Source organism: Cannabis sativa, unplaced genomic scaffold (genome assembly GCF_029168945.1).
Source record: "Cannabis sativa cultivar Pink pepper isolate KNU-18-1 unplaced genomic scaffold, ASM2916894v1 Contig3, whole genome shotgun sequence".
Classification (NCBI taxonomy): domain Eukaryota; kingdom Viridiplantae; phylum Streptophyta; class Magnoliopsida; order Rosales; family Cannabaceae; genus Cannabis; species Cannabis sativa.
This window is the reverse complement of record NW_026870039.1, coordinates 2,673,600-2,696,162: the sequence shown is the minus strand read 5'-3', so window position 1 is coordinate 2,696,162 and position 22,563 is coordinate 2,673,600. Positions and strand designations below refer to the sequence as shown.

General features: G+C 33.8%; 1 protein-coding gene across 2 annotated transcripts; it reads left to right on the top strand.

Annotated features, from left to right (window-relative positions):
- Positions 1-877: 877 nt before the first annotated feature.
- On the top strand, positions 878-5,104 carry LOC115704422 (uncharacterized). 2 transcript variants are annotated; one of them, XM_061107767.1, is made up of 5 exons: positions 878-1,397; positions 1,924-2,790; positions 3,034-3,948; positions 4,278-4,795; positions 4,887-5,104. In XM_061107767.1, exons 2-5 carry the CDS (start codon positions 1,924-1,926, stop codon positions 5,026-5,028), a joined length of 2,442 nt encoding a protein of 813 aa, XP_060963750.1. In that variant the 5' UTR covers positions 878-1,397; the 3' UTR covers positions 5,029-5,104. The 2 variants fall into 2 exon arrangements, with proteins under 2 accessions (XP_060963750.1, XP_060963749.1); XM_061107766.1 differs by having other exon boundaries at positions 878-2,790.
- The last annotated feature ends 17,459 nt before the right edge of the window (positions 5,105-22,563 follow it).

Below are 22,563 nucleotides of genomic sequence, written 5' to 3'. Positions count from 1 at the left end.
ATTGGTAAGTGTATGTGATTAGTGAATGACTAAATTCTTTCATCCCGAGGTAACAAAGGATGTTTATTAGGGACATGGTTTCAAGTTAAAATGAGTGAAATAACAACTCAATAAGAAAAGCAGAGCTTTTATTTATTTTTCATACATCTTTCAAATATAACAGAGGCAAAGGGTTGTAAAAATCACACTCCTTTTGCAATTTGCAATGTTTTTTGTCGGCTAAATCCTCTCTATTAATATTTTACTTGCACTTAAATTCTCAAGTTCAAATTTTAGCGATAAAACCTTTCAAATTACTGAATTGTTAGCAAATTTAAAGTGTTACCTAATTAACTGTCGGCATGGACTATTTATATGTACCCTTAGTATACCTAATATTATTATTTCAAAATCTATTTTAAAATTAAATAAAATATTTAAAAATAAAATAAAAAATTATTATATATTTGAAATATTTTCTATAATTTTTAAATAATAATGTTATGTATACCAATATAAAGGTGTCACATATACAAGAGTGTACACATAAACAGTTTATATTGGCAATTAAATGTGAAAAATAGCTAATACCTTAAATTTAATAACAGTTCACTAGTTTAAAGAATTCTACTGATAAAATTTTAATTTAAAAAATTAAATGCAATTGACACGATAATTAAGATGATTTAGTGGTCAAATACTCTACTTTTGATTACATTGAGTTTAATAGTGCTATCTAAATGGTTAACCAAGTAGCCCTTCCATGAAAACTTTTGCTTTCTCCATTGAAAGTGAGCATACTCATAATTTGAAAATTTTCTCATTATATGTGCATGACTCGTTGTATCCCAAAACTTAAAGGTAGAATAATAATGATTTTATAGAGGGAAAAATATTTTGTAGGTCTGCTGAATTTCAGTTGGGAAATTTGACAATATATGCTTAAATATAGCATATATTGTTTTAATATACTATGTAAAAAAAAATTAAAAAAATACTCTCCAATTAATTATAATCCCAACTTTACCCTCCCCATTTCAAACTTTCACTCTCCCTCTAACTCTCAGTTTTCTCTCTCTCTCTCTCTCTCTCTCTCTCTCTCTCTCTCTCTCTCTCTCTCTCTCTCTCTCTCTCTCGTTCTCACGCAAACCAGACAACCCATACCCCAGTCACCGGACCACCCCTCACTCACCGGACCACCCACGACACCCACCCCTCACGCAAACCAGACAGCCCTCACCCCACTCACGGACCACCCCCTCACCACCCGACCCCAGCATCCAGAGGAAATCGCGAAACCCATCTCAGACGACATCGCGAACTCTTCGAAGAAGAAATCGTGAAACCCCAGACGAGATCGAGAAACCCCCATTCGCGACACCCCCAAACGAAACCCAGATCCAAAACCTTAAAAAAAGGTATTTTTCTAAACTTTTTTGTTGTTTCATTACTTTTTCTTCTGTTTGTGCTTCATTTTAAAGTAATGTAGTTAGTTTAGGTTCAATTTGTTTGATTTCGTTTGAATTTCATTGTTTTGGTATATTTTCTGGTTTTTGTGCAAAATTTGCGACGTAGGGCGACTATGTTCACGACATAACGCGACATCGTCTAGAAAAAGTTAGGGATTTTCTGTTAAACGTCTTTTCACGACGTGTTGTCGACATACTAGCGACATAATTAGCGATATTGAATTTAGTACTTAGGTTTCATGATTTTTATCGACTTGTATGTGTGTTTGGCGACATGTTTTGCGATATATTAGCGATATATAACAGTTATACATAGGACTAGTTTTGCAGCCTCTTTTTTGTGTTTAGCGATTCATTAGCGATATATTAGCGACGTATTTGGCGATTTGATCAGGATTATGTTTAGCGATGTATAGCGACATACAGCGACATGTTTCGCGACATACTTCTAACAAATTTTTTGACAATTTTGCAGATGGCTCCTGAACTTAAACTTCCAATTACCTCTCATTTCACGGGACGTCTTACCTATCGGGGTACAGATAGGTTCAGATATATCAAGGCCAAGTTTACTGAGATGGATTTGGTTGAGACAGTGAAGGCTAGTCCTTTCGGACACTTTTGGGAAGCTGGAGAGTTAACTTTCTCCGGCGCGTTGGTCCACAGCCTCCTCTTACGAAAAATGAAAGTGGACACAGAAAAGGAGGATGAGGTTTGGTTTCATGTAGGGAGAAATGACATGAGATTCGGACGGATAGAGTTTGGACTCATTACTGGCTTACCTATGGGTAGTGCCCCTACAGACGAGGAAATACACGCCAAGTCCAACGACCATCTAGTTCGGACTTATTTTGAAGGGAAGAGTTCTGTTCAGTTGGACTCCCTTATGATCCAACTTGAGAGGTGCGAAGATAAAGATGATGCCTACAAGCTTGGACTGATCGCTTTCATTGAAGGTGTATTAGTATCAAAGGAGGGCAATGTCCAAGTTTGGCCTGAGATGTTGAAGTTTGTTAACGATCTCGACTTCTTCTTTAAGTATCCGTGGGGCGAGCGCGCTTTTCGTAAGCTGATGGAGACATTAGGAAAGAATATGCAACATTACAAGGATAATGTTGACAAGAAGAAGGGGAAGAAGATTGCTCAGGAGGCAAAGTACACAGTTAGTGGCTATGTACCTGCCTTTCAGTACTGGGCATACGAAGCAATTGAGAAGTTGGGGAAGAAGTATGCCCACTGCAACGGGACCAAGTTCCCCAGAATGTTGAGCTGGAAAACACCGGAGGGCCAGCGGAAACAAGATGTCAAGGCAACCGACATTGCACTGTTATTCAACAGTCGGGTATGTTTCTTTACTGTTCTGTATTTTATTTAAATTTATTGAAAATGAACATTCGCGACATTGTTAGCGATATGTTAGCGACATTATGCGATGTCGCAAAAGAAGTGGCTGTATCGCTTATCGCGACATATGTCGCGACATGTTATCGACATGTAGCGACATTGTGCTTCTTTTTTCAATTATCATAATTTTTGACTTCTTTTAACAGTTTTTAATTATTCTGTGTTTTCTTTTTTGTTTCAGTTGGTGGTGAAGAAGTGCTTGTTTCCCCGGCCCAGTGAAGAGGCATACTTCAAGAGTATTAATGAGGGTAGAGCCCCTCTTTGCTTTGAGATGGACGTAGAACAGACGGTGGACGTTGATGGTACACAAGAGTCTGTGTTTGAAACTCAAGCGAAGACCATCAACGAGGCCGTGACAAAGGCAAATTTAGTTCCACCACCACCGGCACCTGAAGTACACGAGCCATCTACTTCAGCAGGTCCTTCTGCTCCAACCAGTACAACTGTGGATACTGACCTTGTAAAGAGGTTGGATAGCATTGAGGCCCGGCTAGAGAAGCTTGAGTCCCAGCAAGAAGCCGTCATGTTGGCACAGACGGGGTTAGTAAATAGCCATCTCAGTATGAGGCGGTCCTTCACAGAGAGTCAGAAAGATCTGAAGGAGACTCTACTGGCTAAGATGGACGAGTTGATGGCTATGGTAAAAGGAGCGCCCACACCTGCAGAGCCCACACCTGCACCGCAAAATGAGGAACAACAGGCGAGTGATAACGAAGATGTCTTCCCAGAAGATTGGGAAGCAGATGATAACGAGGCACCGTCAACTCCATTGGACGCAATCATCACGGCCATTGGGGATACACAATCACAGGACGAAGTCCTACTTCTACCTGCACCCCCAGAAAATGTGCCATTTGTGAGGAAGAGGAAGCCGCCAACGTACTTGAACGACTACACTGCGGAAAAGAAAAAGAGGCGAGTTCTTCCAGAGAACGTAGACCCGGAGAGACCAGCAGACCGTAGATTGCTTCGTACGTTCAAGAGGTGGTTGATTGGAGACATTCCCAATGCTCGACCTAGGAATGTGCACACCGGTGTTGGCGATGTGAAGTTCTTCACAGTTCTGTTTCTTAGGTCAGAGTGGCTTCACGATGGGGTAAGTATTTAATCATTAATTAGTATTTTTCATTTTTTTTGCAACATTTTACTGTATTGTCGATGTGTTAGCGACAATATAGCGACATTTTCGCGACATTGTTGCTGACACAGAAGTTTTTTTCTTTCTGTGTTATTTGTCGACATGTCGCGACATTGTCACGACATTCTCGCGACATGGTCGCGTTTTTTCCACGTTCTGTTTAACGACATGTCGCGACATTGTCACGACATTGTCGCGACATCAGACAAATTTATTTAACGACAATCTTCGCGACATTTCGCGACTTTATTTACGACATTACTTAATCTTCTCTTTTTTTTATGCAGCACATAGATGCCATATCACACTTGATGAGGAGGAGACGCCATCATTTTCCAGAGTTGTACCCTCAGCCAGGTGTGATTCTGGACACAACACTTCCACAATTCCTCATAGGCATTTGGAGCTGCCACACTGGTGACAGAAGTACGTTCGAATGGCCAGATGCGGTGAACCAGTACTATCTGGGTATGGAGAGCCGTTACATGCCATGTTGGAAGGATTTGAACTTCATATACTTCGTCCTGTACTTCGATCATCAACAACATTGGGTTGCTGTTGAGGTAGATATTGATATGTGGCAGATTCGGGTGTACGATAATGATTTATCATGCACCACCGAAGCACAGTTTGATGCCATCATGCTACCTTGGACTGAGTTGTTTCCACATCTGCTGAGGTCTACTGGCTATTATGATCAAGTCAACAACAACATTCTGAATGTGGACTTAGGGGACAGTAGCCAACTCAAAGCAATGCATGCTAGACGCATGCCAAGTGAGGTGGTTCCCCAAAGTAAAACAAGGTATTTGTTAATATAGTATATTATTATTTCATTTGCCATTACTCTTTATATGCAGTTCAGTCTCTAAATGTGTTTGTTGTTAATTTTTCAGTGGTGATTGCGGGGTGTATGCACTTGAGTACATCGAACACCTCATGCTGAATCGGTCCTTGGACAACATTACAGACGATAGCATGAGAATGTTCAGAGATCGGTGGTGTGTAGACTTGTTTTATCAGAACTTAACTTGGTAAAATATAATTTAAAAGGGTTGTAAATTTTTTGTATTATAGACGATAGTTGTTTTTAGTACTGTACAGTTTTTATATATGGAAAAGTGTTCAATTTAAAAACTTTTACTTACATGTCGCTACAAAATCGTTAACATGTCGTTAAATGTCGAAAATTTTAAGTTTTAGAGTGTTTGGTTTCATATCGCTAAAGCACCGCGAACATGTCGTTAAAATGTCGATAGTACAATCATGTTTTGACTCTTCAGTTGATGTCGTTAACATGTCGCAAGAATGTCGCGAAACGTCGGTACAAAAGACGTTTCCACATTAAATGGTAATTAATGTGAACTTTATTATCCCGCCTAACCAACTACTTGATTATGTCGCTAACATGTCGCTACGTGTCGCGACATGTCGCGAAAATTTCCCAGATTGCTTTTTGCATGACAAACATGTGTACAATTGTGTAATTCAATTTTTACATTTATTATCCCACCTTCCCAACTACTAGTTTTCTCTATAAAAGCCAATTGTCTATCTCATAAGTTACACATATTTTCTTAATTTTTTTCCTCTTAAGATAATTCTCTTAGCAATGTCTACTAGAAGGAACAAGGGCAAATATCCGATTCTTACTCCTGAAGAGATCAAGCAGGAGCCTGATTGTGGGGAAATTACGCCTCAAATGCAAAAAGTGCTTGACGACATGAAACGTTTTGAAAATGAACGGCTTATGAACGAGTGGAGGTTTCTAAAACTTGAAAAAAAATTTAACAAAACAGGTGTATGGCCGGCTCCACCACCAGGGTTCCCCGAAGGCTGCCGTCGCTGCAAGTTAGGTTATTTAAATGGTAAACAGGTGAAGCCTGGATCTCTATGCAAATATTGCAAGGCTACACTTCGCTTTGAGTCGCAAATGTAATCGTTAAACGTCGCTAAATATCGACTTTTCACTGAATAAATAAAAGTTACATTAATGTCGCTATATGTCGCTAACTAATCGTGAAACGTCGCTATTTTTTAATTTTTTCCAGAATTGATAAAAGTTCTTCCTACATGTCGCTTTTGAGTCGCAAATGTAATCGTTAAACGTCGCTAAATATCGACTTTTCACTGAATAAATAAAAGTTACATTAATGTCGCTATATGTCGCTAACTTAATCGTGAAACGTCGCTATTTTTTAATTTTTTCCAGAATTGATAAAAGTTCTTCCTACATCGCACCATGTCGCTAGTGTAATCGTGGAAAGTCGCAGTTTTTAAATTTTTCCATAATTGAAAAAAGTTCTTCCTATATCGCGACATGTCGCTAGTGTAGTCGTGGAAAGTCGCATTTTCAGGACCTTGTCCAAAATAAAATAAATTTCCAAACATGTCGTGAAAGTGTCGCTACATATCGCAAAATGTCGTGAAATGCACAATTATAATCAAAAATCTGAGATAGTGCGAGTAAACAACCACGTACACAGAAAATAATATCCATAAAACATAGTCATACATAAAAAAATACAAGTAACATGTCATAAACCATAATAATAATAATGCATGCAATTTAAAAACGAAAATGCTGCTCAAACCCTGGCCTTGCAAGTAGCTTTGTTGTGTCCCAATGCGCCACAGTTTGAACATTTGCGTGGTTCCTTGACTTTGGTACCGTTCGATGGAAATCGGTTAGTCCGTAGTCTTCCTGCATTGCTCTTTCTTGGACGACCTACAGGTTTCTTCTCCACTGGTACACCGATTCTCATGTTCTGCATGTGTTCTGGAAGCACCCATTCATCCTCCTCGCCCACAACATTAATTGTTGCATCGTAAGTATTCTTCCACGTCTCCTTTGTGTAATAGGGAGATGACAGAGCGTAGACACTGACATTCTGAGTAAGCGCTGCGGCACATGCATGGGGACAAGGAATTTTCAACAATTGGAACATGCCGCAAGTGCATGTTCTCTCAACTAAGTTCACATCTCCGCCTTTTTCAAAGTCAGAACCGTCAGCACCTCTTCCAACATTAAACAATTGTGCACCGTTACGTAGGACACTTCTACGTCTACCATCCTCGTGTTGCTTTATCAAATCTTCCTCAAAATGAGTTGCCAAAGGGGTAACACACTTACTTGCCTTCTCAAGACGGTTAGCAAACCAATTTTGTAGTGTGAACCTTATGAACTCAACTAGAGTAGTTATTGGATATGCCCGGAATTCTTCAGTCACGTTGTTAAGGCTTTCTGCAGCGTTGTTTGTCATGATGTTGTACCTGTCTCCTAGACAATAAGGACGAGCCCATTTTTCTAATCCTATATTGTCAACATAAGCAGCGATGGGAGGATCCATCTGTCGGAGCACCTGCAAATGTCTATCACATTCCCTCTTCGACCATGCGTAAGCGGCCAACCATATTTGCGTGTTACATACATCAGTCTTGAACTTGTGGGTGACATTCATAGAAATATGTTTGTAGCATGCACAATGGCATGCTTCGGGGAAAATAACCTCGACAGCATGTTCAATGCTTTGATGCCTATCCGATACAAACACTAAGTTTTCAACCTCCCCAATCGCTTCCTTTAACTTCTGCAAGAAATACTTCCAAGAGTCATGATTCTCGCTGTCAACAATTGCAAAGGCAATCGGAAACAGTTGGTTATTTGCATCGTACGCTACAGCAACTAGCATTGTGCCCCCAAACCTTGTCTTCAAGAACGTGCCGTCGATACTAATCACAGGACGACAAAACTTAAATCCCCTCCTACAAGCAGCCAGTGACCAGAAACAGTACTTGAACCTGTTATCCTCTGTGATAATGTCTGTAATAGTACCTGGATTCTTCTGTTCCAGCACGTAAAAGTAACCAGGTAACTGACTATAAGCTGCTGCTGGCGTACCCCTAGAATACAAAAGTCCCTTCTCTCGGCACCTCCAAGCCTTCTCATAGCTCATCTTGATCCCATACTCCTGAAACATATCCCTTTGTATGTCTTTAGCTTTGTACTTAGTTCCATCTGATTTGAACTTGTTCTTAATGAGGTGGCCAACAACCCACGGTGCTGCTTGACGGTTATCAGCATGTCTAGAATCCAGGCTACATGTGTGTTCGTTGTGGAATACAGTAACCTCAAACATGTCACAACGTGCCCTCTTCCTCCCCCTCACTCTCCATTTGCAATCTGAACCCCTGCAAGTTGCATAAAAAACATCGGTCCCAGACTTCTTCACCATGAACTCAAAATTCATTTTCAATGCAAACCTTCCAACCACATTTTTCAATTCAGTCTTATTTGTATACAGCTTGCCAACATATATTTCCCCTGAATGTGTACCAGTAAAAGAAGTTGTATAAACATTATTTTCCTCTATGTCTTCCCTTGTCCACACAATAGGTTTGAATTTTGTACAAACTTCAAAATCAGATGGTACAGTACTACGAGGAGGACCTGGGCGGCTGCTACTGGTGCCTGGTGTTTCGTGATTTTCACTCCGAGGGGTTCTTCTTTCTTGGTCTTTCCTTTGCTCCCTTGGACGTGGTGGAGATGGTGGAGGTAGTTCTAACCTTAAAGAAGGTACTTCTATAGGTTCATGAACTTCCAACTCCGCATCACCATCCTCGTTCAAATCTACTATAGGATCATTGTTGTAAAATGCACCATCAAACTCATTGAACTGGTCAAATCCATAGTCAACCCTATTATCCTCCTCTATATTAGTAGGGGCCTGCTCATTCATCCCTACGGCTGGATCTGTTTCTGGGACAAAACTCCCAACAACACTTCTTGGGAGGACAGTTGGCGGAGTAGGCCCCAAAAGCGCATGCCTTTTAACCTTAGTCACAAACAGTGGCAGCAAGTTCTCCACACTCATTTTTGCCTTCATTCTTAAGAACAATCTTACTTGACTATCTTTCACTAAAACTTCTGGCGGTATCATATTGCCTTTCATGTACATATAACACACCTCTATTTTCAGTTCATACACAATAGGGTCTATATCCAATTCTTCATACAAAATATCATTCATCTTTTCTAAAGTAGTGTCAACCTCAAACATTAACATCTTACTTTTGGGATTATTGAAAATCCAGTTGAAACCTTCAACTGCCCAAGCCCCATCATATAGTACAACTACAAACACATTCGAATCTGCAAACCAAAATGACCACAAATTATAACAAACCAATATGTCGCAAGATATCGCTAACCTATCGCTACTTATCGCGAACCAATCCCAAAAAAAGTATGTCGATAAACGTCGCGAACTTGTCGAGAAAACTAAATATATCCACAATATAACACAATAATTCTATGTGTCGCGACGTGTGTCGCGACATGTCGACATATGTCGCTAAAAGTCATCCCTAACCTCTAGCCAGCCAGTGATCGCTAAATGTCGCTAACATGTCGAAACATATCGCTAAAATTGCAAAAAAACCAGTAAACTCGCAGACTTGCTGCATTTCGTGTTTCATTGACAAAGGGTGTCAAAAGGGTACATAAAAACCACGGATATGTGTAGATCTATTACTTTCAACATAAATACATCTAAATCAAACAATAATTACTAAAGAAATTACATACCCATTATTGTTTAAAGGAATGACTTTCTTAGAGCTTTGGTTGGGTTTCAAGTTCCCTTTGAGTAAGTCGGCCGAACACTAGCTCCGGTGGTGGCAATGTGTGTATTGTAGAGAGAGAGAGAGAGAGAGAGAGAGAGAGAGAGAGAGAGAGAGAGAGAGAGAGAAATCCGAGAGATGGAGAGAGAGAAAGTGTTATGATTTTATTTGTTTTAGGGGTAAAATTGTAAGGTATAAATGTTTTAAGTATAGTTTTCATAATATAAAGAATGCTAGCATAGTTTTAGTGTACTCTTTATTTTTAAGCATATATTGTCAAATTTCCCTGTACTTGTAAAAGCATGATGATTAATCAGTATATATATGCACCATACATTTCATTTCCAATAATGAGGTAGCAGTTGCATAAGGCTGCTGATCATTCCCTCAACATTGTGGAGACAAAAACATGTTAAAATCCAAATGTTGGTTCCTTATGTAATCATTCATATACAATCTTAATTATGAATATTTTCTGATGAGATTGTACATGTACTAACTCTATTAGAGAGTTTTCCTTATCACTATCTATACTGACACAGTGTTGAATCATTGAGGTTGGTATTTCAAAGCTCGACTCCAAAGTATGATGGCCAAGTTTGTGCTCCATTTCTATTAAAGCATTCAGCTTGGTATTTCGTCAAAGCAAAAGTACTCTAAAAGGATTATGATTTATGAGTAATTTTTCTATTGTACTGATGATCATGAGGGCTCTTGTTCCTCCTCATCTGCAAAGTGACACATATTAAAAAAAAATTATTTAATGTTAAAATATTTCTAGTATTAATATAAAATTGTTTAAATTGATTTTGTTTTGTTGTCTGCATAGTATTACAATCAAAATAAGATAGGAATAAATATTCTAATTAAATATAATCAAATTATAATTTACTAATTAATTTATTTTTCGAATTAATTGTCAAAATATTCTAACAATTAATGTGGCAAAAATAATAATAGATTGTCTCATTTATAAATATGAGGTCTCGGTCCTCAAACTCCTCACTAATTTTTTGAAAACAGTAAATTTTATCTAAATAGAGTGAAGAGAGCTTGGAAGTCTGATTACCCACACAAACTAGTTTCATTTTCTTTTGTAGATCCAAAGCTCGTATAGGATTGAAACTCAAAAAATTAATGACTAAAGGTATTTCTCATTTTCATACACGATCATATATGTTTTATATTATATATAAAATATAACAGTTGGTATCAAATCTTTGTCTTGTTTATTTTAAGTTTTTCAGTGTATATGCTTATATGTATATATATATAAATTTGTATTTTTAGCTATTCATGGAAGATTAGTAAAAAAATTAGATTTTAATTGTTTTAGTATGTATTGTTGTTAGAATTGTTATATAAACTTAATACTGTTATAAATATTATTAATTATGTGGATGTCCAAATCTTTTATATATTACCATTAATGTAATCAACATTCCATTTTTCTTAGTTTCTCTTTCTCTTAGTTTCTTAATATTTGACTCTTGTATGTGTATAAATAGGAGATCACCTATTGGAATAAAACACTCAGAAAATTCTCATCCCTTCTCTATTTTCTTTCTCTAAATTATAATATTACATAATACTAATATTTCATAATACGTTATCAGCACGAGCCTCTAACCAAGGTATGATAATGTTTTTATTATGTGATCTCGAATTGCTTCAAAGTCATGATACACTAAATATATATATATATATGTATCTATATATATACTCATCTGACTGAAACACATTCGAGTTAGCCATTTTTTAATGAATTAATATTTATACAATATATGTCTATGCTTATATATTATATATGTGTGTTGATTTGTTTATCATATTATATTGTTTAATCTTATTATCTTATTCTATATTGTACTACATTTTGTTGTATTTTTTTTTCCCGAAATTTATGTATATGTCTAATAATTTACACTTTATATTGATATAGTTTTCTCCATGACAAACCTTGCAGAACTTGATTTTGTGGCACTTGATATTTCTGGAAAAAACTATTTGTCATGGATTCTTGATGCTGAAATCCATTTAGATGCTATGGGTCTTGGAGATACCATCAAAGATCAAAATACTGAAACAAAACAAAATAAGGCCAAGGCTATGATTTTCCTTCGCCATCATCTCCATGAGGGGTTAAAATCTGAATATTTAACCGTAAAAGATCCTCTTGTGCTTTGGCAAAATTTGAAAGAAAGATATGACCATCAAAAAACTGTCATATTGCCAAAGGCTAAGAATGATTGGTTGCACCTGAGGTTGCAAGATTTTAAATCAGTAAGTGATTATAACTCTGCAATGTTTAATATCACTTCTAAATTAATGTTGTGTGGAGAAAAAGTTACTGACTATGAAATGTTAGAAAAAACATATACTACTTTTCATGCCTCTAATGTGCTCCTGCAGCAGCAATATAGAGAGCGAAATTTTAAAAAAATATTTAGAATTGATTTCATGTCTTCTAGTAGGTGAGCAGAATAATGAACTTTTGATGAAAAATCATGAATCTCGGCCAACTGGGTCTGCTCCATTCCCTGAAGTGAATGCTAAAATTGCTGACAATCATAATCGGAGTCGTAGTCGTGATCATAATCGAAGTAATAGACGTGGTCATGACCATAATCAAAGTCGCGGTCGTGGTCGCGATCGCGGTCGAAGCAATGTTTGGCATCGTAATGGTCAAAATAAAAATTCATATACTCCAATGAAAAGGACAACTACTGAGAACAAGGGAAAATGTCCTCAAAATAATAATCATAGAAATTCTGAAAATTTATGTTCCAGATGTGGAATAAAAGGACACTGGGCACGTGCCTGTCGTACGGCAAAACACCTTACTGATCTTTATCAAGCATCTGTGAAAGGAAAGGAGAAAATAGAAGCAAATTTTGCCTATCAAGATGATATTGGTTTTCTCAAAGAGCCTTTGGATATTATGCACTTAGATGTTGCAGATTTTTTTAATGAAGATCTCATTAATAACAACATGAATATCGATAATGGAGATGGGAATGTCCACAATTAGTCACTTTTCTTTGTTATGTTTTTTTTATTATTATCATTTATTTACTTTAAGGTGTTTATTTTATTTGGCATGTTTATGTAATGAACTTTTATTATTCAAGCATTTATATTTCGAACTTATTATGTTTTTTTTTTGGTTAATGAAGTAATGGACATTTGTCATTCTATACATGATTCTACAAATAATAGTGATGATATGTGTTTGGTGGATAGCGCAACCACTCATACAATACTTAGAAGTGATAAATATTTTTCAAATTTATCAAGAATGAAGGCAAATGTTAATACAATATCAGGCACTGCAAATTTAATTGAAGACTTTGAAAGAGCCATTATATTGATGCCTAGAGGAACAAAAATTATTATAGATGATGCCTTATTATCCACCAAATCAAAAAGGAATCTGTTGAGTTTCAAAGATATACGTCGTAATGGATATCATATTGAGACAATAGATGAAAATAATTTTGAATATCTTTGCATTACATCTATTGTTTCAAGAAAAAAAACGCATATTAGAAAAATTACCTGGTTTGTCTTCAAGTTTGTACGTTACACGTATAAGTACAATAGAAACTCATGTTATTGTGAACGAGAAGTTCACAAACCAGAAAAATTTATTTCTTATTTGGCATGACCAGTTAGGCCATCCCGGTTCAATTATGATGCGTAGAATAATAGAGAACTCACATGGTCATCCATTGAAGAACCAAAAGATTCTTTTATCCAGTGAGTTCTCATGTGCTGCTTGTTCTCAAGGAAAGTTAATCATTAAGCCCTCACCGGTAAAGGTTGGAATTGAATCCCCTTGATTTCTTGAACGAATTCAGGGCGACATATGTGGGCCTATTTGCCCACCATGTGGATCATTCAGATATTTTATGGTATTAATAGATGCATCATCTAGATGGTCACATGTTTGCTTATTATCTACTCGTAATGTAGCATTTGCAAGATTGCTTGCTCAAATAATCCGATTACGAGCACAATTCCCAGACTATGCAATCAAGACAATCCGCCTTGATAATGCTGGTGAATTTACATCACAGGCTTTTAATGATTACTGTATGTCAATAGGGATAAATGTTGAACATCCTGTTGCTCATGTACATACACAAAATGGTCTAGCAGAATCATTTATTAAGTGCCTTTAATTAATCGCAAGACCATTACTTATGAGAACAAAACTCCCAATTATAGCTTGGGGACATGCTATTTTACATGCTGCGGCACTTGTATGCATTAGGACAACATCATATCACAAATTCTCCCCACTACAATTGGCTTTTGGTCAGGAGCCAAATATTTCCCATCTAAGAATCTTTGGTTGTACAATATATGTTCCGATTGCTCCACCACAACGAACAAAGATGGGTCCTCAAAGGAGGCTAGGAATATATGTTGGATATGAATCTCCATCTATCATTAAATATCTCGAACCCACAACTGGAGATGTATTTACAGCATGTTTTGCTGATTGTCATTTTGATGAGACAAGTTTCCCAGCTTTAGGGGGAGGGGAAAAGAAACAGTTAGAAAAAGAAATAATATGGAATGCACAATCATTATCTCAATTCGATCCTCGTACAAATCAATGTGAACTTGAAGTTCAAAGAATAATTTATTTGCAAAATATTGCAAATCAATTACCAAATGCATTCACTGATCCAAAGAAAATTACAAAATCACATATTCCAGCTGAAAATGCTCCAATTCGAATTGAAGTCCCAAAAGGACAATTAATTAATGATTCTAAAGCACGTTTGAAACGTGGTAGACCAGTCGGTTCCAAAGATAAAAATCCTCGAAAAAGAAAAGGAGCAAATAATCAAGATGGCCCTAATGAAGAGGCTGAAAATTTCGAGGGAGATGTTGACATAAACAAATCTCTTGAAGAGATTCAGGTACCTGAAAATATTAGAAATAATGAGATCTCAATAAATTATATCAATACAGGAAAAGAATGGGAACCGACTCGAAGTAATTGTCGACAATATTTTTGCTTATAATGTAGCGCTAGAAATTGTAAATGAAAGCGAGGATCTTGAACCCAAATCTATCAAAGAATGTCAAAATAGAAAAGACTGGCCAAAATGGAAAGAAGCAATTCAAGCAGAATTGAATTCACTTGCTAAACGCAAAGTATTTGGACCTATAGTCCAAACACCTGAAGGTGTGAAACCCGTTGGATACAAATGGGTATGTTTACGTAAAAGAAATGAGAAAAATGAAGTTGTGAGATACAAAGCAAGACTTGTAGCTCAAGGTTTTTCTCAAAGGCCAGGTATTGATTATGAGGAGACATATTCTCCTGTGGTGGATGCCATAACATTAAGATATTTGGTTAGCCTGGCTGTGAGTGAAAAACTCGATATGCGATTAATGGATGTAGTCACAGCTTATTTATATGGATCACTAGATAGTGATATTTACATGAAGATCCCTGAAGGATTTAAGATGCCTGATGCATATAATTCAAGCAATCGAGAAATGTGCTCAATTAAATTACAAAGATCATTATATGGATTAAAACAATCAGGACGCATGTGGTAAAATCGACTTAGTGAATATTTATTAAAAGAAGGATATAAAAATGATCCTATTTGCCCATGTATTTTTATAAAAAGTTCAAGTCCTGAGTTTGTTATCATTGCTGTATATGTTGATGATTTGAATATTATTAGAACTCCTGAAAAACTTTCAGAAGCTGTGGAATATCTAAAGAAAGAGTTCGAAATGAAAGATTTAGGAAAAATAAAATTTTGTCTTGGTCTACAAATTGAGCATTTAAAATGTGGAATTTTCATTCATCAGTCAACTTATACTGAAAGGATTCTGAGACGATTTTATATGGATAAATCACACCCATTGAGTAGCCCAATGGTAGTTAGGTCACTTGATGTAGAAAAAGATCATTTTCGACCTATAGAAGAACATGAAGAGCTCCTTGGTCCAGAATTACCATATCTTAGTGCAATAGGAGCATTGATGTATCTTGCTAATTGTACAAGACCTGATATAGCTTTCTCTGTCAATTTATTAGCAAGATTTAGTTCTGCTCCAACATATAGACATTGGAAAGGGATTAAGCACATACTCCGCTATCTCCAAGGTACTATTGATAAAGGATTATTCTATTCTAATAATTGTGGGTCACAACTTATTGGCTACGCAGATGCAGGATATTTATCTGATCCACATAAAGCCAGATCTCAAACTGGCTATTTGTTCACTTGCGGTGACACTGCTATATCCTGGCGGTCAACAAAGCAAACTCTGGTGGCTACTTCCTCAAATCATGTTGAGATACTTGCAATTCACGAGGCAAGTCGAGAATGTGTTTGGTTAAGATCAATGACACAACATATTCGAGGAACATGTGGATTAACATCTAATAAAGAAGTACCAACAATTCTCTATGAAGATAATGCTGCTTGCATCACTCAACTTAAAGGAGGGTACATTAAAGGAGACAGAACTAAACATATTTCACCAAAATTCTTCTTTACACACAATCTTCAAGAAAATGGTGATATCGATGTTCAACAAATTCGATCAAGCGATAATCTTGCAGACTTATTCACGAAGTCATTACCAACATCAACTTTTGAGAAGATGGTTCACAAGATTGGAATGCGTCGATTAAAGGATCTCCATGAATGCCAAAATGAGGGGGAGTAATTTCATACTGCACTCTTTTTTCCTTGACCGAGTTTTGTCCCACTGGGTTTTCTCGGCGAGGTTTTTAATGAGGCAGTTATTATGGACATCCATGTTGGGTTTTATGCCCTAAATAAAACTCATTTCAATATAATCAGATTTACTTATTAATATAGATCAGAAATAACATTTAATGTTGCATGGTTTACATGATTTATTTCATGATTATATGTACATAATGTATAAATTCATCTGAAACCCTTTTCACATACTTGATCCTGTTTATTGTGCCGTCAACACATTGGAAAGTAAACATGACTATGTGAATAAAGTTTTCCTAGATTTATCAGACACAGGGTTTTACTGATATGATAATCTACAATAAGAGTTTACTTGTATTTGGAGAAATACTATGTTCTTTCCAGAACATTGGTTAAAGTAAAGCTCAGGTTGGATGCATGGAGTATGCATCGGAAGGGACCGATATTGAACTTTGACTTAGATTTATTAAATTTACCGTAATATATATTCAAGTCAATATCGCCTAGTTGATCCTAGATCAAATGATCTTAATCCTGATATGATTAGGCTCAATCTTGAAAGGCTATTCGTGTTCTTTGATTTGTTAGTTAAGCCTACTTTTAGGTCAGGGTGATACGTACATTTTGGGAACACGGTAGTGCAATTGAGTGGGAGCGCTAACATAAACATGGAATCTATAGCTTCTATCTGGCGAATAGTAAGCAAAGGATGATCTCCTTCGAGCTTGACCAAACGAACATAAATGGTGGAGTACTCATTTCACATAAGCTGAAATATCATTTATACGGGGTCAAGTGTTTTAAGGAATAAATACATTGTAGGGTGTAACGGTAATTTAATCCCTTTACAGTGTAGATTCATATAGAGGATCATTGATCACATTAGGATTATAACAATGGATAACTAATGATGTGTCTATATGGTGGAACATATAGAGCATTCTATATACTGAGAGTGCAATTCTAAGTTCTATGCGTGGATTCAACGAAGAATTAATAAGTTAGTGAATTTTAGTGCTAAATTCTTGATCTACTTATTGGAAGCTCGGTTATATAGACCCATGGTCCCCCCACTAGTTGAGATAATATTGCTTGTAAGACTCATGAATTGGTTTTGATTAATCAATTATAATTCTCAAATTAGACTATGTCTATTTGTGAATTCTTCACTAAGTAAGGGCGAAATTGTAAAGAAAGAGTTTATAGGGGCATATTTGTTAATTATGATACTTTGTATGATTCAATTAATAAATATGATAAATGACAATATTATTTAATAATTATTTATAGTTATTAAATAGTTAGAATTGGCATTTAAATGATTGAATTAGGAAATTGGCATTTTTGAGAAAATCAGATACAAAAGGTGGTAAAATTGCAAAATTGCAAAGCCCAAGGCCCAATCCATTAAAGGCATGGCCGGCCACCTATTGTAGCATTTTAAATTGATTTTTTCATTATTTTAATGCCATATAATTCAAATCTAACCCTAGTGGAATGCTATAAATAGATAGTGAAGGCTTCAGAAAAACACACTTTTCTTCTGACTTTTTCTATTCAGAAAACTCGAGCCTTCTCTCTCCCTATCTTTAGCTGACCACTCTCTCTCTTCTTCCTTGATAATTTCGAAATCCTTAGTGTATGAGTAGTGCCCACACACATCAAGTGATACCTCAATCATAGTGAGGAAGATCGTGAAGAAAGATCATCAGCAAAGGAGTTTCAGCATCAAAGATTCAGAGAAAGAGATCCAGGTTCAGATATTGATAATGCTCTGCTACAGAAAGGAATCAAGGGCTAGATATCTGAACGGAAGGAGTCATTATATTCCGCTGCACCCAATGTAAGGTTTCTTAAACTTTATATGTGTTTAATTTATCGTTTTAGAAAGTTCATATTTAGGATGTTAATAAACATACTTGTGAGTAGATCTAAGATCCTGGTAAAATAATTTCCAACAACTGGTATCAGAGCCATGGTAATTGATTTACTTGCAAGAAATTTGGACTTTAAAACGATTGTTTGTATGTTCTTTGGATGGTATCTTGTTGTATTGAGTGTTATTTGATGATTGATTGATGTTTGTGAAATTTTCGTGAAAAATAATTGTGATTTCGTTTCTGGAATTATTTTTATTGGATAGTATGGAAAAAATTAAGCAAGTTAGCCTTTTACAGAACTCAATTTGGATTTTATTTGAATTAGTTATGATTTTTTGAAGATTTGACAAAATCGGGGCTGTGCTGATAGTTTCCTGCGATCAGAACTGTCCGTACAGTTTCGAATTTTTCCTTTTTTCTTCAATTTTTCATACTTTTTCATGGAATTAGCTTCCAATTTTTTGTATGGTTTTGTATATATACTATTACTATTCCTAATTCAATTCTAATTATCATTTTGAATTAATTTAAATTTTTTTTAATTTAATTCAAGATATTAGTGTAATTTGAATTTGAATAGAATTAGTATTTATCCTTTTGCTTAAAAATATATCTTATTTTTAAATTTGATTATATTTTTTTTAAATTTAAGGTCAGATTTTTTAAGATATTTATAATATCTTTTAAGATATTTAAAAATATCTTATCTTTTAAGATATTTATAATATCTTTTAAAGATATTTATAATATCTTTTAAGATATTTTAAAAAATATCTTATCTTTTAAGATATTTTAAAAATATCTTATCTTTTAAGATTTTTTAATTAAATCTTTTTAGATATTTTGACCATATTTAAATTTAAAATAAGATATTTATAATCATGTAATTTTAAATAAGATATTTTGCTAATTTTTTAAATTTTGTTATTTTATTTATTTAAATTACATTTAAAATTTGAAAAAGATATTTATTTATCTTTTCTAATTTTTTATTTAATTTTTATTTATAAAATAATATTTAAAATTTAAAAGTAGTTAGCAAATTTTGAAATGATATTTAGGTTGGTTCAAACCTATTTTTTCAAAATTGTAGGTTTAATTTTAAATTTAAATATTTAATTAATTTTCGAAATTTTTTTTAAATTTTTTTTATTTTTTTTCGAAAATCTTTTTTAATGATATTTCAAAATTAATTATTTAATTTAAAATTAAATAAATCCTACATCCAACTATCCAAACCTAACCACATTGCGGTGAGTATGTGTTTTAGCTTGTTTGTAAGTTTTTAAAACCTATTATTACTTGATTGCAAATAGCCATGGTTACTTTTTGCCGCATCTAATGATCCGATGGCTCCCTTGGTCAAGATAATAATTTGTACTGTATATTTACAAACTTCTTTCATCTGTGTATGACCTAGCAACATGATAGGACCCATCCAAAGTGTGCCTGTGTGAGCCTATGTGTTTAATTTTATTATAGATGCATATAGGTTAATGTTGCTAAAATAAATTATCATAGTTTTTGATAGAATTTATTTAGGCCCATTTAGTTTTTGGGCCTATTCAATTAATAACAGTTGTTCTTATTAAGGTTAAATTCCTCTCTTTTGGGCCTTGTGTGAGAGTTGGGAGCCATAGAAGTGGGTACGACATACTGAACCCAAGACTCCCCTCACACAAACCACCCCAATTGTGAAGGCCCATTTGCCTGATTTGAACAACTGTACTAGGTTAATTACACTAGTTTAACCTAATTAAAATTGATTAGCAACATAATTAATTTCATTTATTTTGAAATTAATTTAAGAAAATTATAGTTTAAAGAATTTTTTATTCTAAGCTAAACTATATGTATTTTCTTGTATTTAATTAAATATAGAATTATAACCATCTAGATTCTTTCTGGAACTTAATTTAAATTTTTCATTAAATATTCCTATTTAAGTTGATATTTAGTTATCTACAACTAACCAACTTAAATCTGAATATCTTTTGAATTTCAAATTTCAAAATTAAGTTGAGGAATTTTAGGCATTGGTTATTAAGATTCTTTAGATATTTTTTAAGTTAATATCTTTTCGAATATTAACTTAAAATGGAATATTTTCAAATTAAGTGGTTACAACTTAATTTTTGATATTTAATTAAATTTAAATTTGAAAAATATTTAAGTTCTAGATTTTATTCTAATAAAACTTAAATTAGATATTTTTTCAAATTTTGTGGAAAAGATACTTAGTTAAATAAGATATTTTCTAGATAGTTATTTCTAGACTACTTATTATTTCTAATATTAAATAGGAAAATATTATAAATTGTGAAATTAATTATTTATTAATTAATTTTGGTACAATTTATTTTAAGTATATTTTTTCCTAGCATTAAACTAGAGATTAATAATTAAGCCTTCTCTACACTTAATTATTTATTTCTTGAATTTAATACATTTAATTAATTTGAAAATTAAATATCTAAGTTGATTTTATCATCATACTTAAATATTTCTTTTTCATGACATTTAATTAAATAGAAAATTATTTTTAGTTGAAATTTAATTTTTCAACTAAATTTAAATAATTTTCAAAATATATTTTTTCTTTATTTTATTAATCAATTTTTCGAAATTGCATTTCTTAAATGCTAGAATTTCGAATTTTATCTTGAAAAATAGATTAAGTTGTAAATTAATTATTTTAATTAATTCTTGGATCAACTTAAATCAATGATTTTTTCATTTATTGATTAATTTAAAATAAATTGAATTAAAGTATATTATTAGAAATTGAATTAATTAGTCAAAGGAAAATCTAGATAGGTGATATTTTTGCTTGAAGTATTTTTCTAGTGTATTTAATTAAATAGAAAATTAATATTTAAGTTGATTTTCATCATCATACTTAAATATTTGAAATTTTTCTTATATATTTAATTAAATAGGAAAATTATATTTTTTGTTGTAAATTAATTTTATTAATTAATTTTAGGCCAACATTAAATTAGAATAATTTTTCCAGGATTTATTCTTTATTTTAATATGCATTTTTCGAAAATTGTATTCTTATATACTTTAATTTTTCGAAATGCAATATATATATTTATAGAAAATTAAATTTGAGTTGTAAATTAATTTATATTAATTTTGTAACAACTTAAATTGAATATTTTTCTAAATATTTATTGGAAATTATTAGTAAGATGGAAATAATTCATATTATTTCATATCCATCTAAGTAAAATTTATAAATATTAAATTAAAATTTATATTTAGAATTTTTCATTCTAAATTGGAAATTTTAATAAAATAAATATATATATTTAAAATAAATAGAATAAATAAAGAGAATAAAAGAAAATACAACTTTTTTTTAAATAATGAGCTTTATTATCAAGAGACATTCGATCTCCATTGTGGGTTTTACACCGCGTTTGTTTTAGTGAGTAATCCTCCCTAATGGAGGAACGTTCATTAGCAATTTCGCACCGTTTAACCTCGCATGATAAGTAGTTTGTAAGTGTTTTGTATGGTATGGATCACCCTAATGGTGGCGACCATACTTGACTTGCAAATTATGAAACAATGGTGGAAGCTCATAAGATAGAATTGCCTTGACTCTCGCCTAAACGGGACAACGCTGAATTCCAATCTTGATCGAATAAAAGGTTGCTAGAATGTTTAACATTTTAGACGAGCTGACAACTCTATTCAATGAATGGTAGCTTTGACTCTCGCCTAAACGGGACACTGATATCAGTTTGTTGAAAACCTTGGAAATTATTTAGGATTGTAAGTTTTAGTATTTTCACTTGTCATTCCTACTTGCTATATGTTTATAATTTCTGAATTGTGTATGAATTTATATTGAACCATGTTATTTTCTGTTATTAAGTTGTAGTTTAATTTCGAATCTTCATTGTTGGTCTAACTTGGCTTGTTTATCTAATGAGATAAATCCCTAGTGGATTTTCACCATTAGACATACATAATAGTGTTAGATCTCGAAAGATAAATATTGTATATGCGACATCTAGCTGTTCATCAATTGATGACACCTTAGACTAGTATTTTTACGATATGAAACAAGAAGATTATATAAATAAGATTACTTTGACTTTCGCTAATCGAAGCATCGTTGGATTCTTATTTTAAACGAAATTATCCTAATTCCTCTTAGCTTATTCATTTCGAATTAGCTCAATAATATATCATTGGATGAATGGTCTATAAATCATTTCATGTCATTATATTTTCTCTTAAGAAATTAAATGACGCATATGATTATAATCCCGAAATTCTATTCCCAATTGATATAAATCCTCAATCTTAGAAATCTCCTACTT

Coding starts and splice junctions, on each gene's coding strand:
- LOC115704422 (XM_061107766.1), top strand. CDS start 1,879: ATGTTTCGCGACATACTTCTAACAAATTTTTTGACAATTTTGCAGATG. Junction 2,791..3,033: donor CACTGTTATTCAACAGTCGG/GTATGTTTCTTT, acceptor TTTTTGTTTCAG/TTGGTGGTGAAGAAGTGCTT. Junction 3,949..4,277: donor CAGAGTGGCTTCACGATGGG/GTAAGTATTTAA, acceptor TTTTTTATGCAG/CACATAGATGCCATATCACA.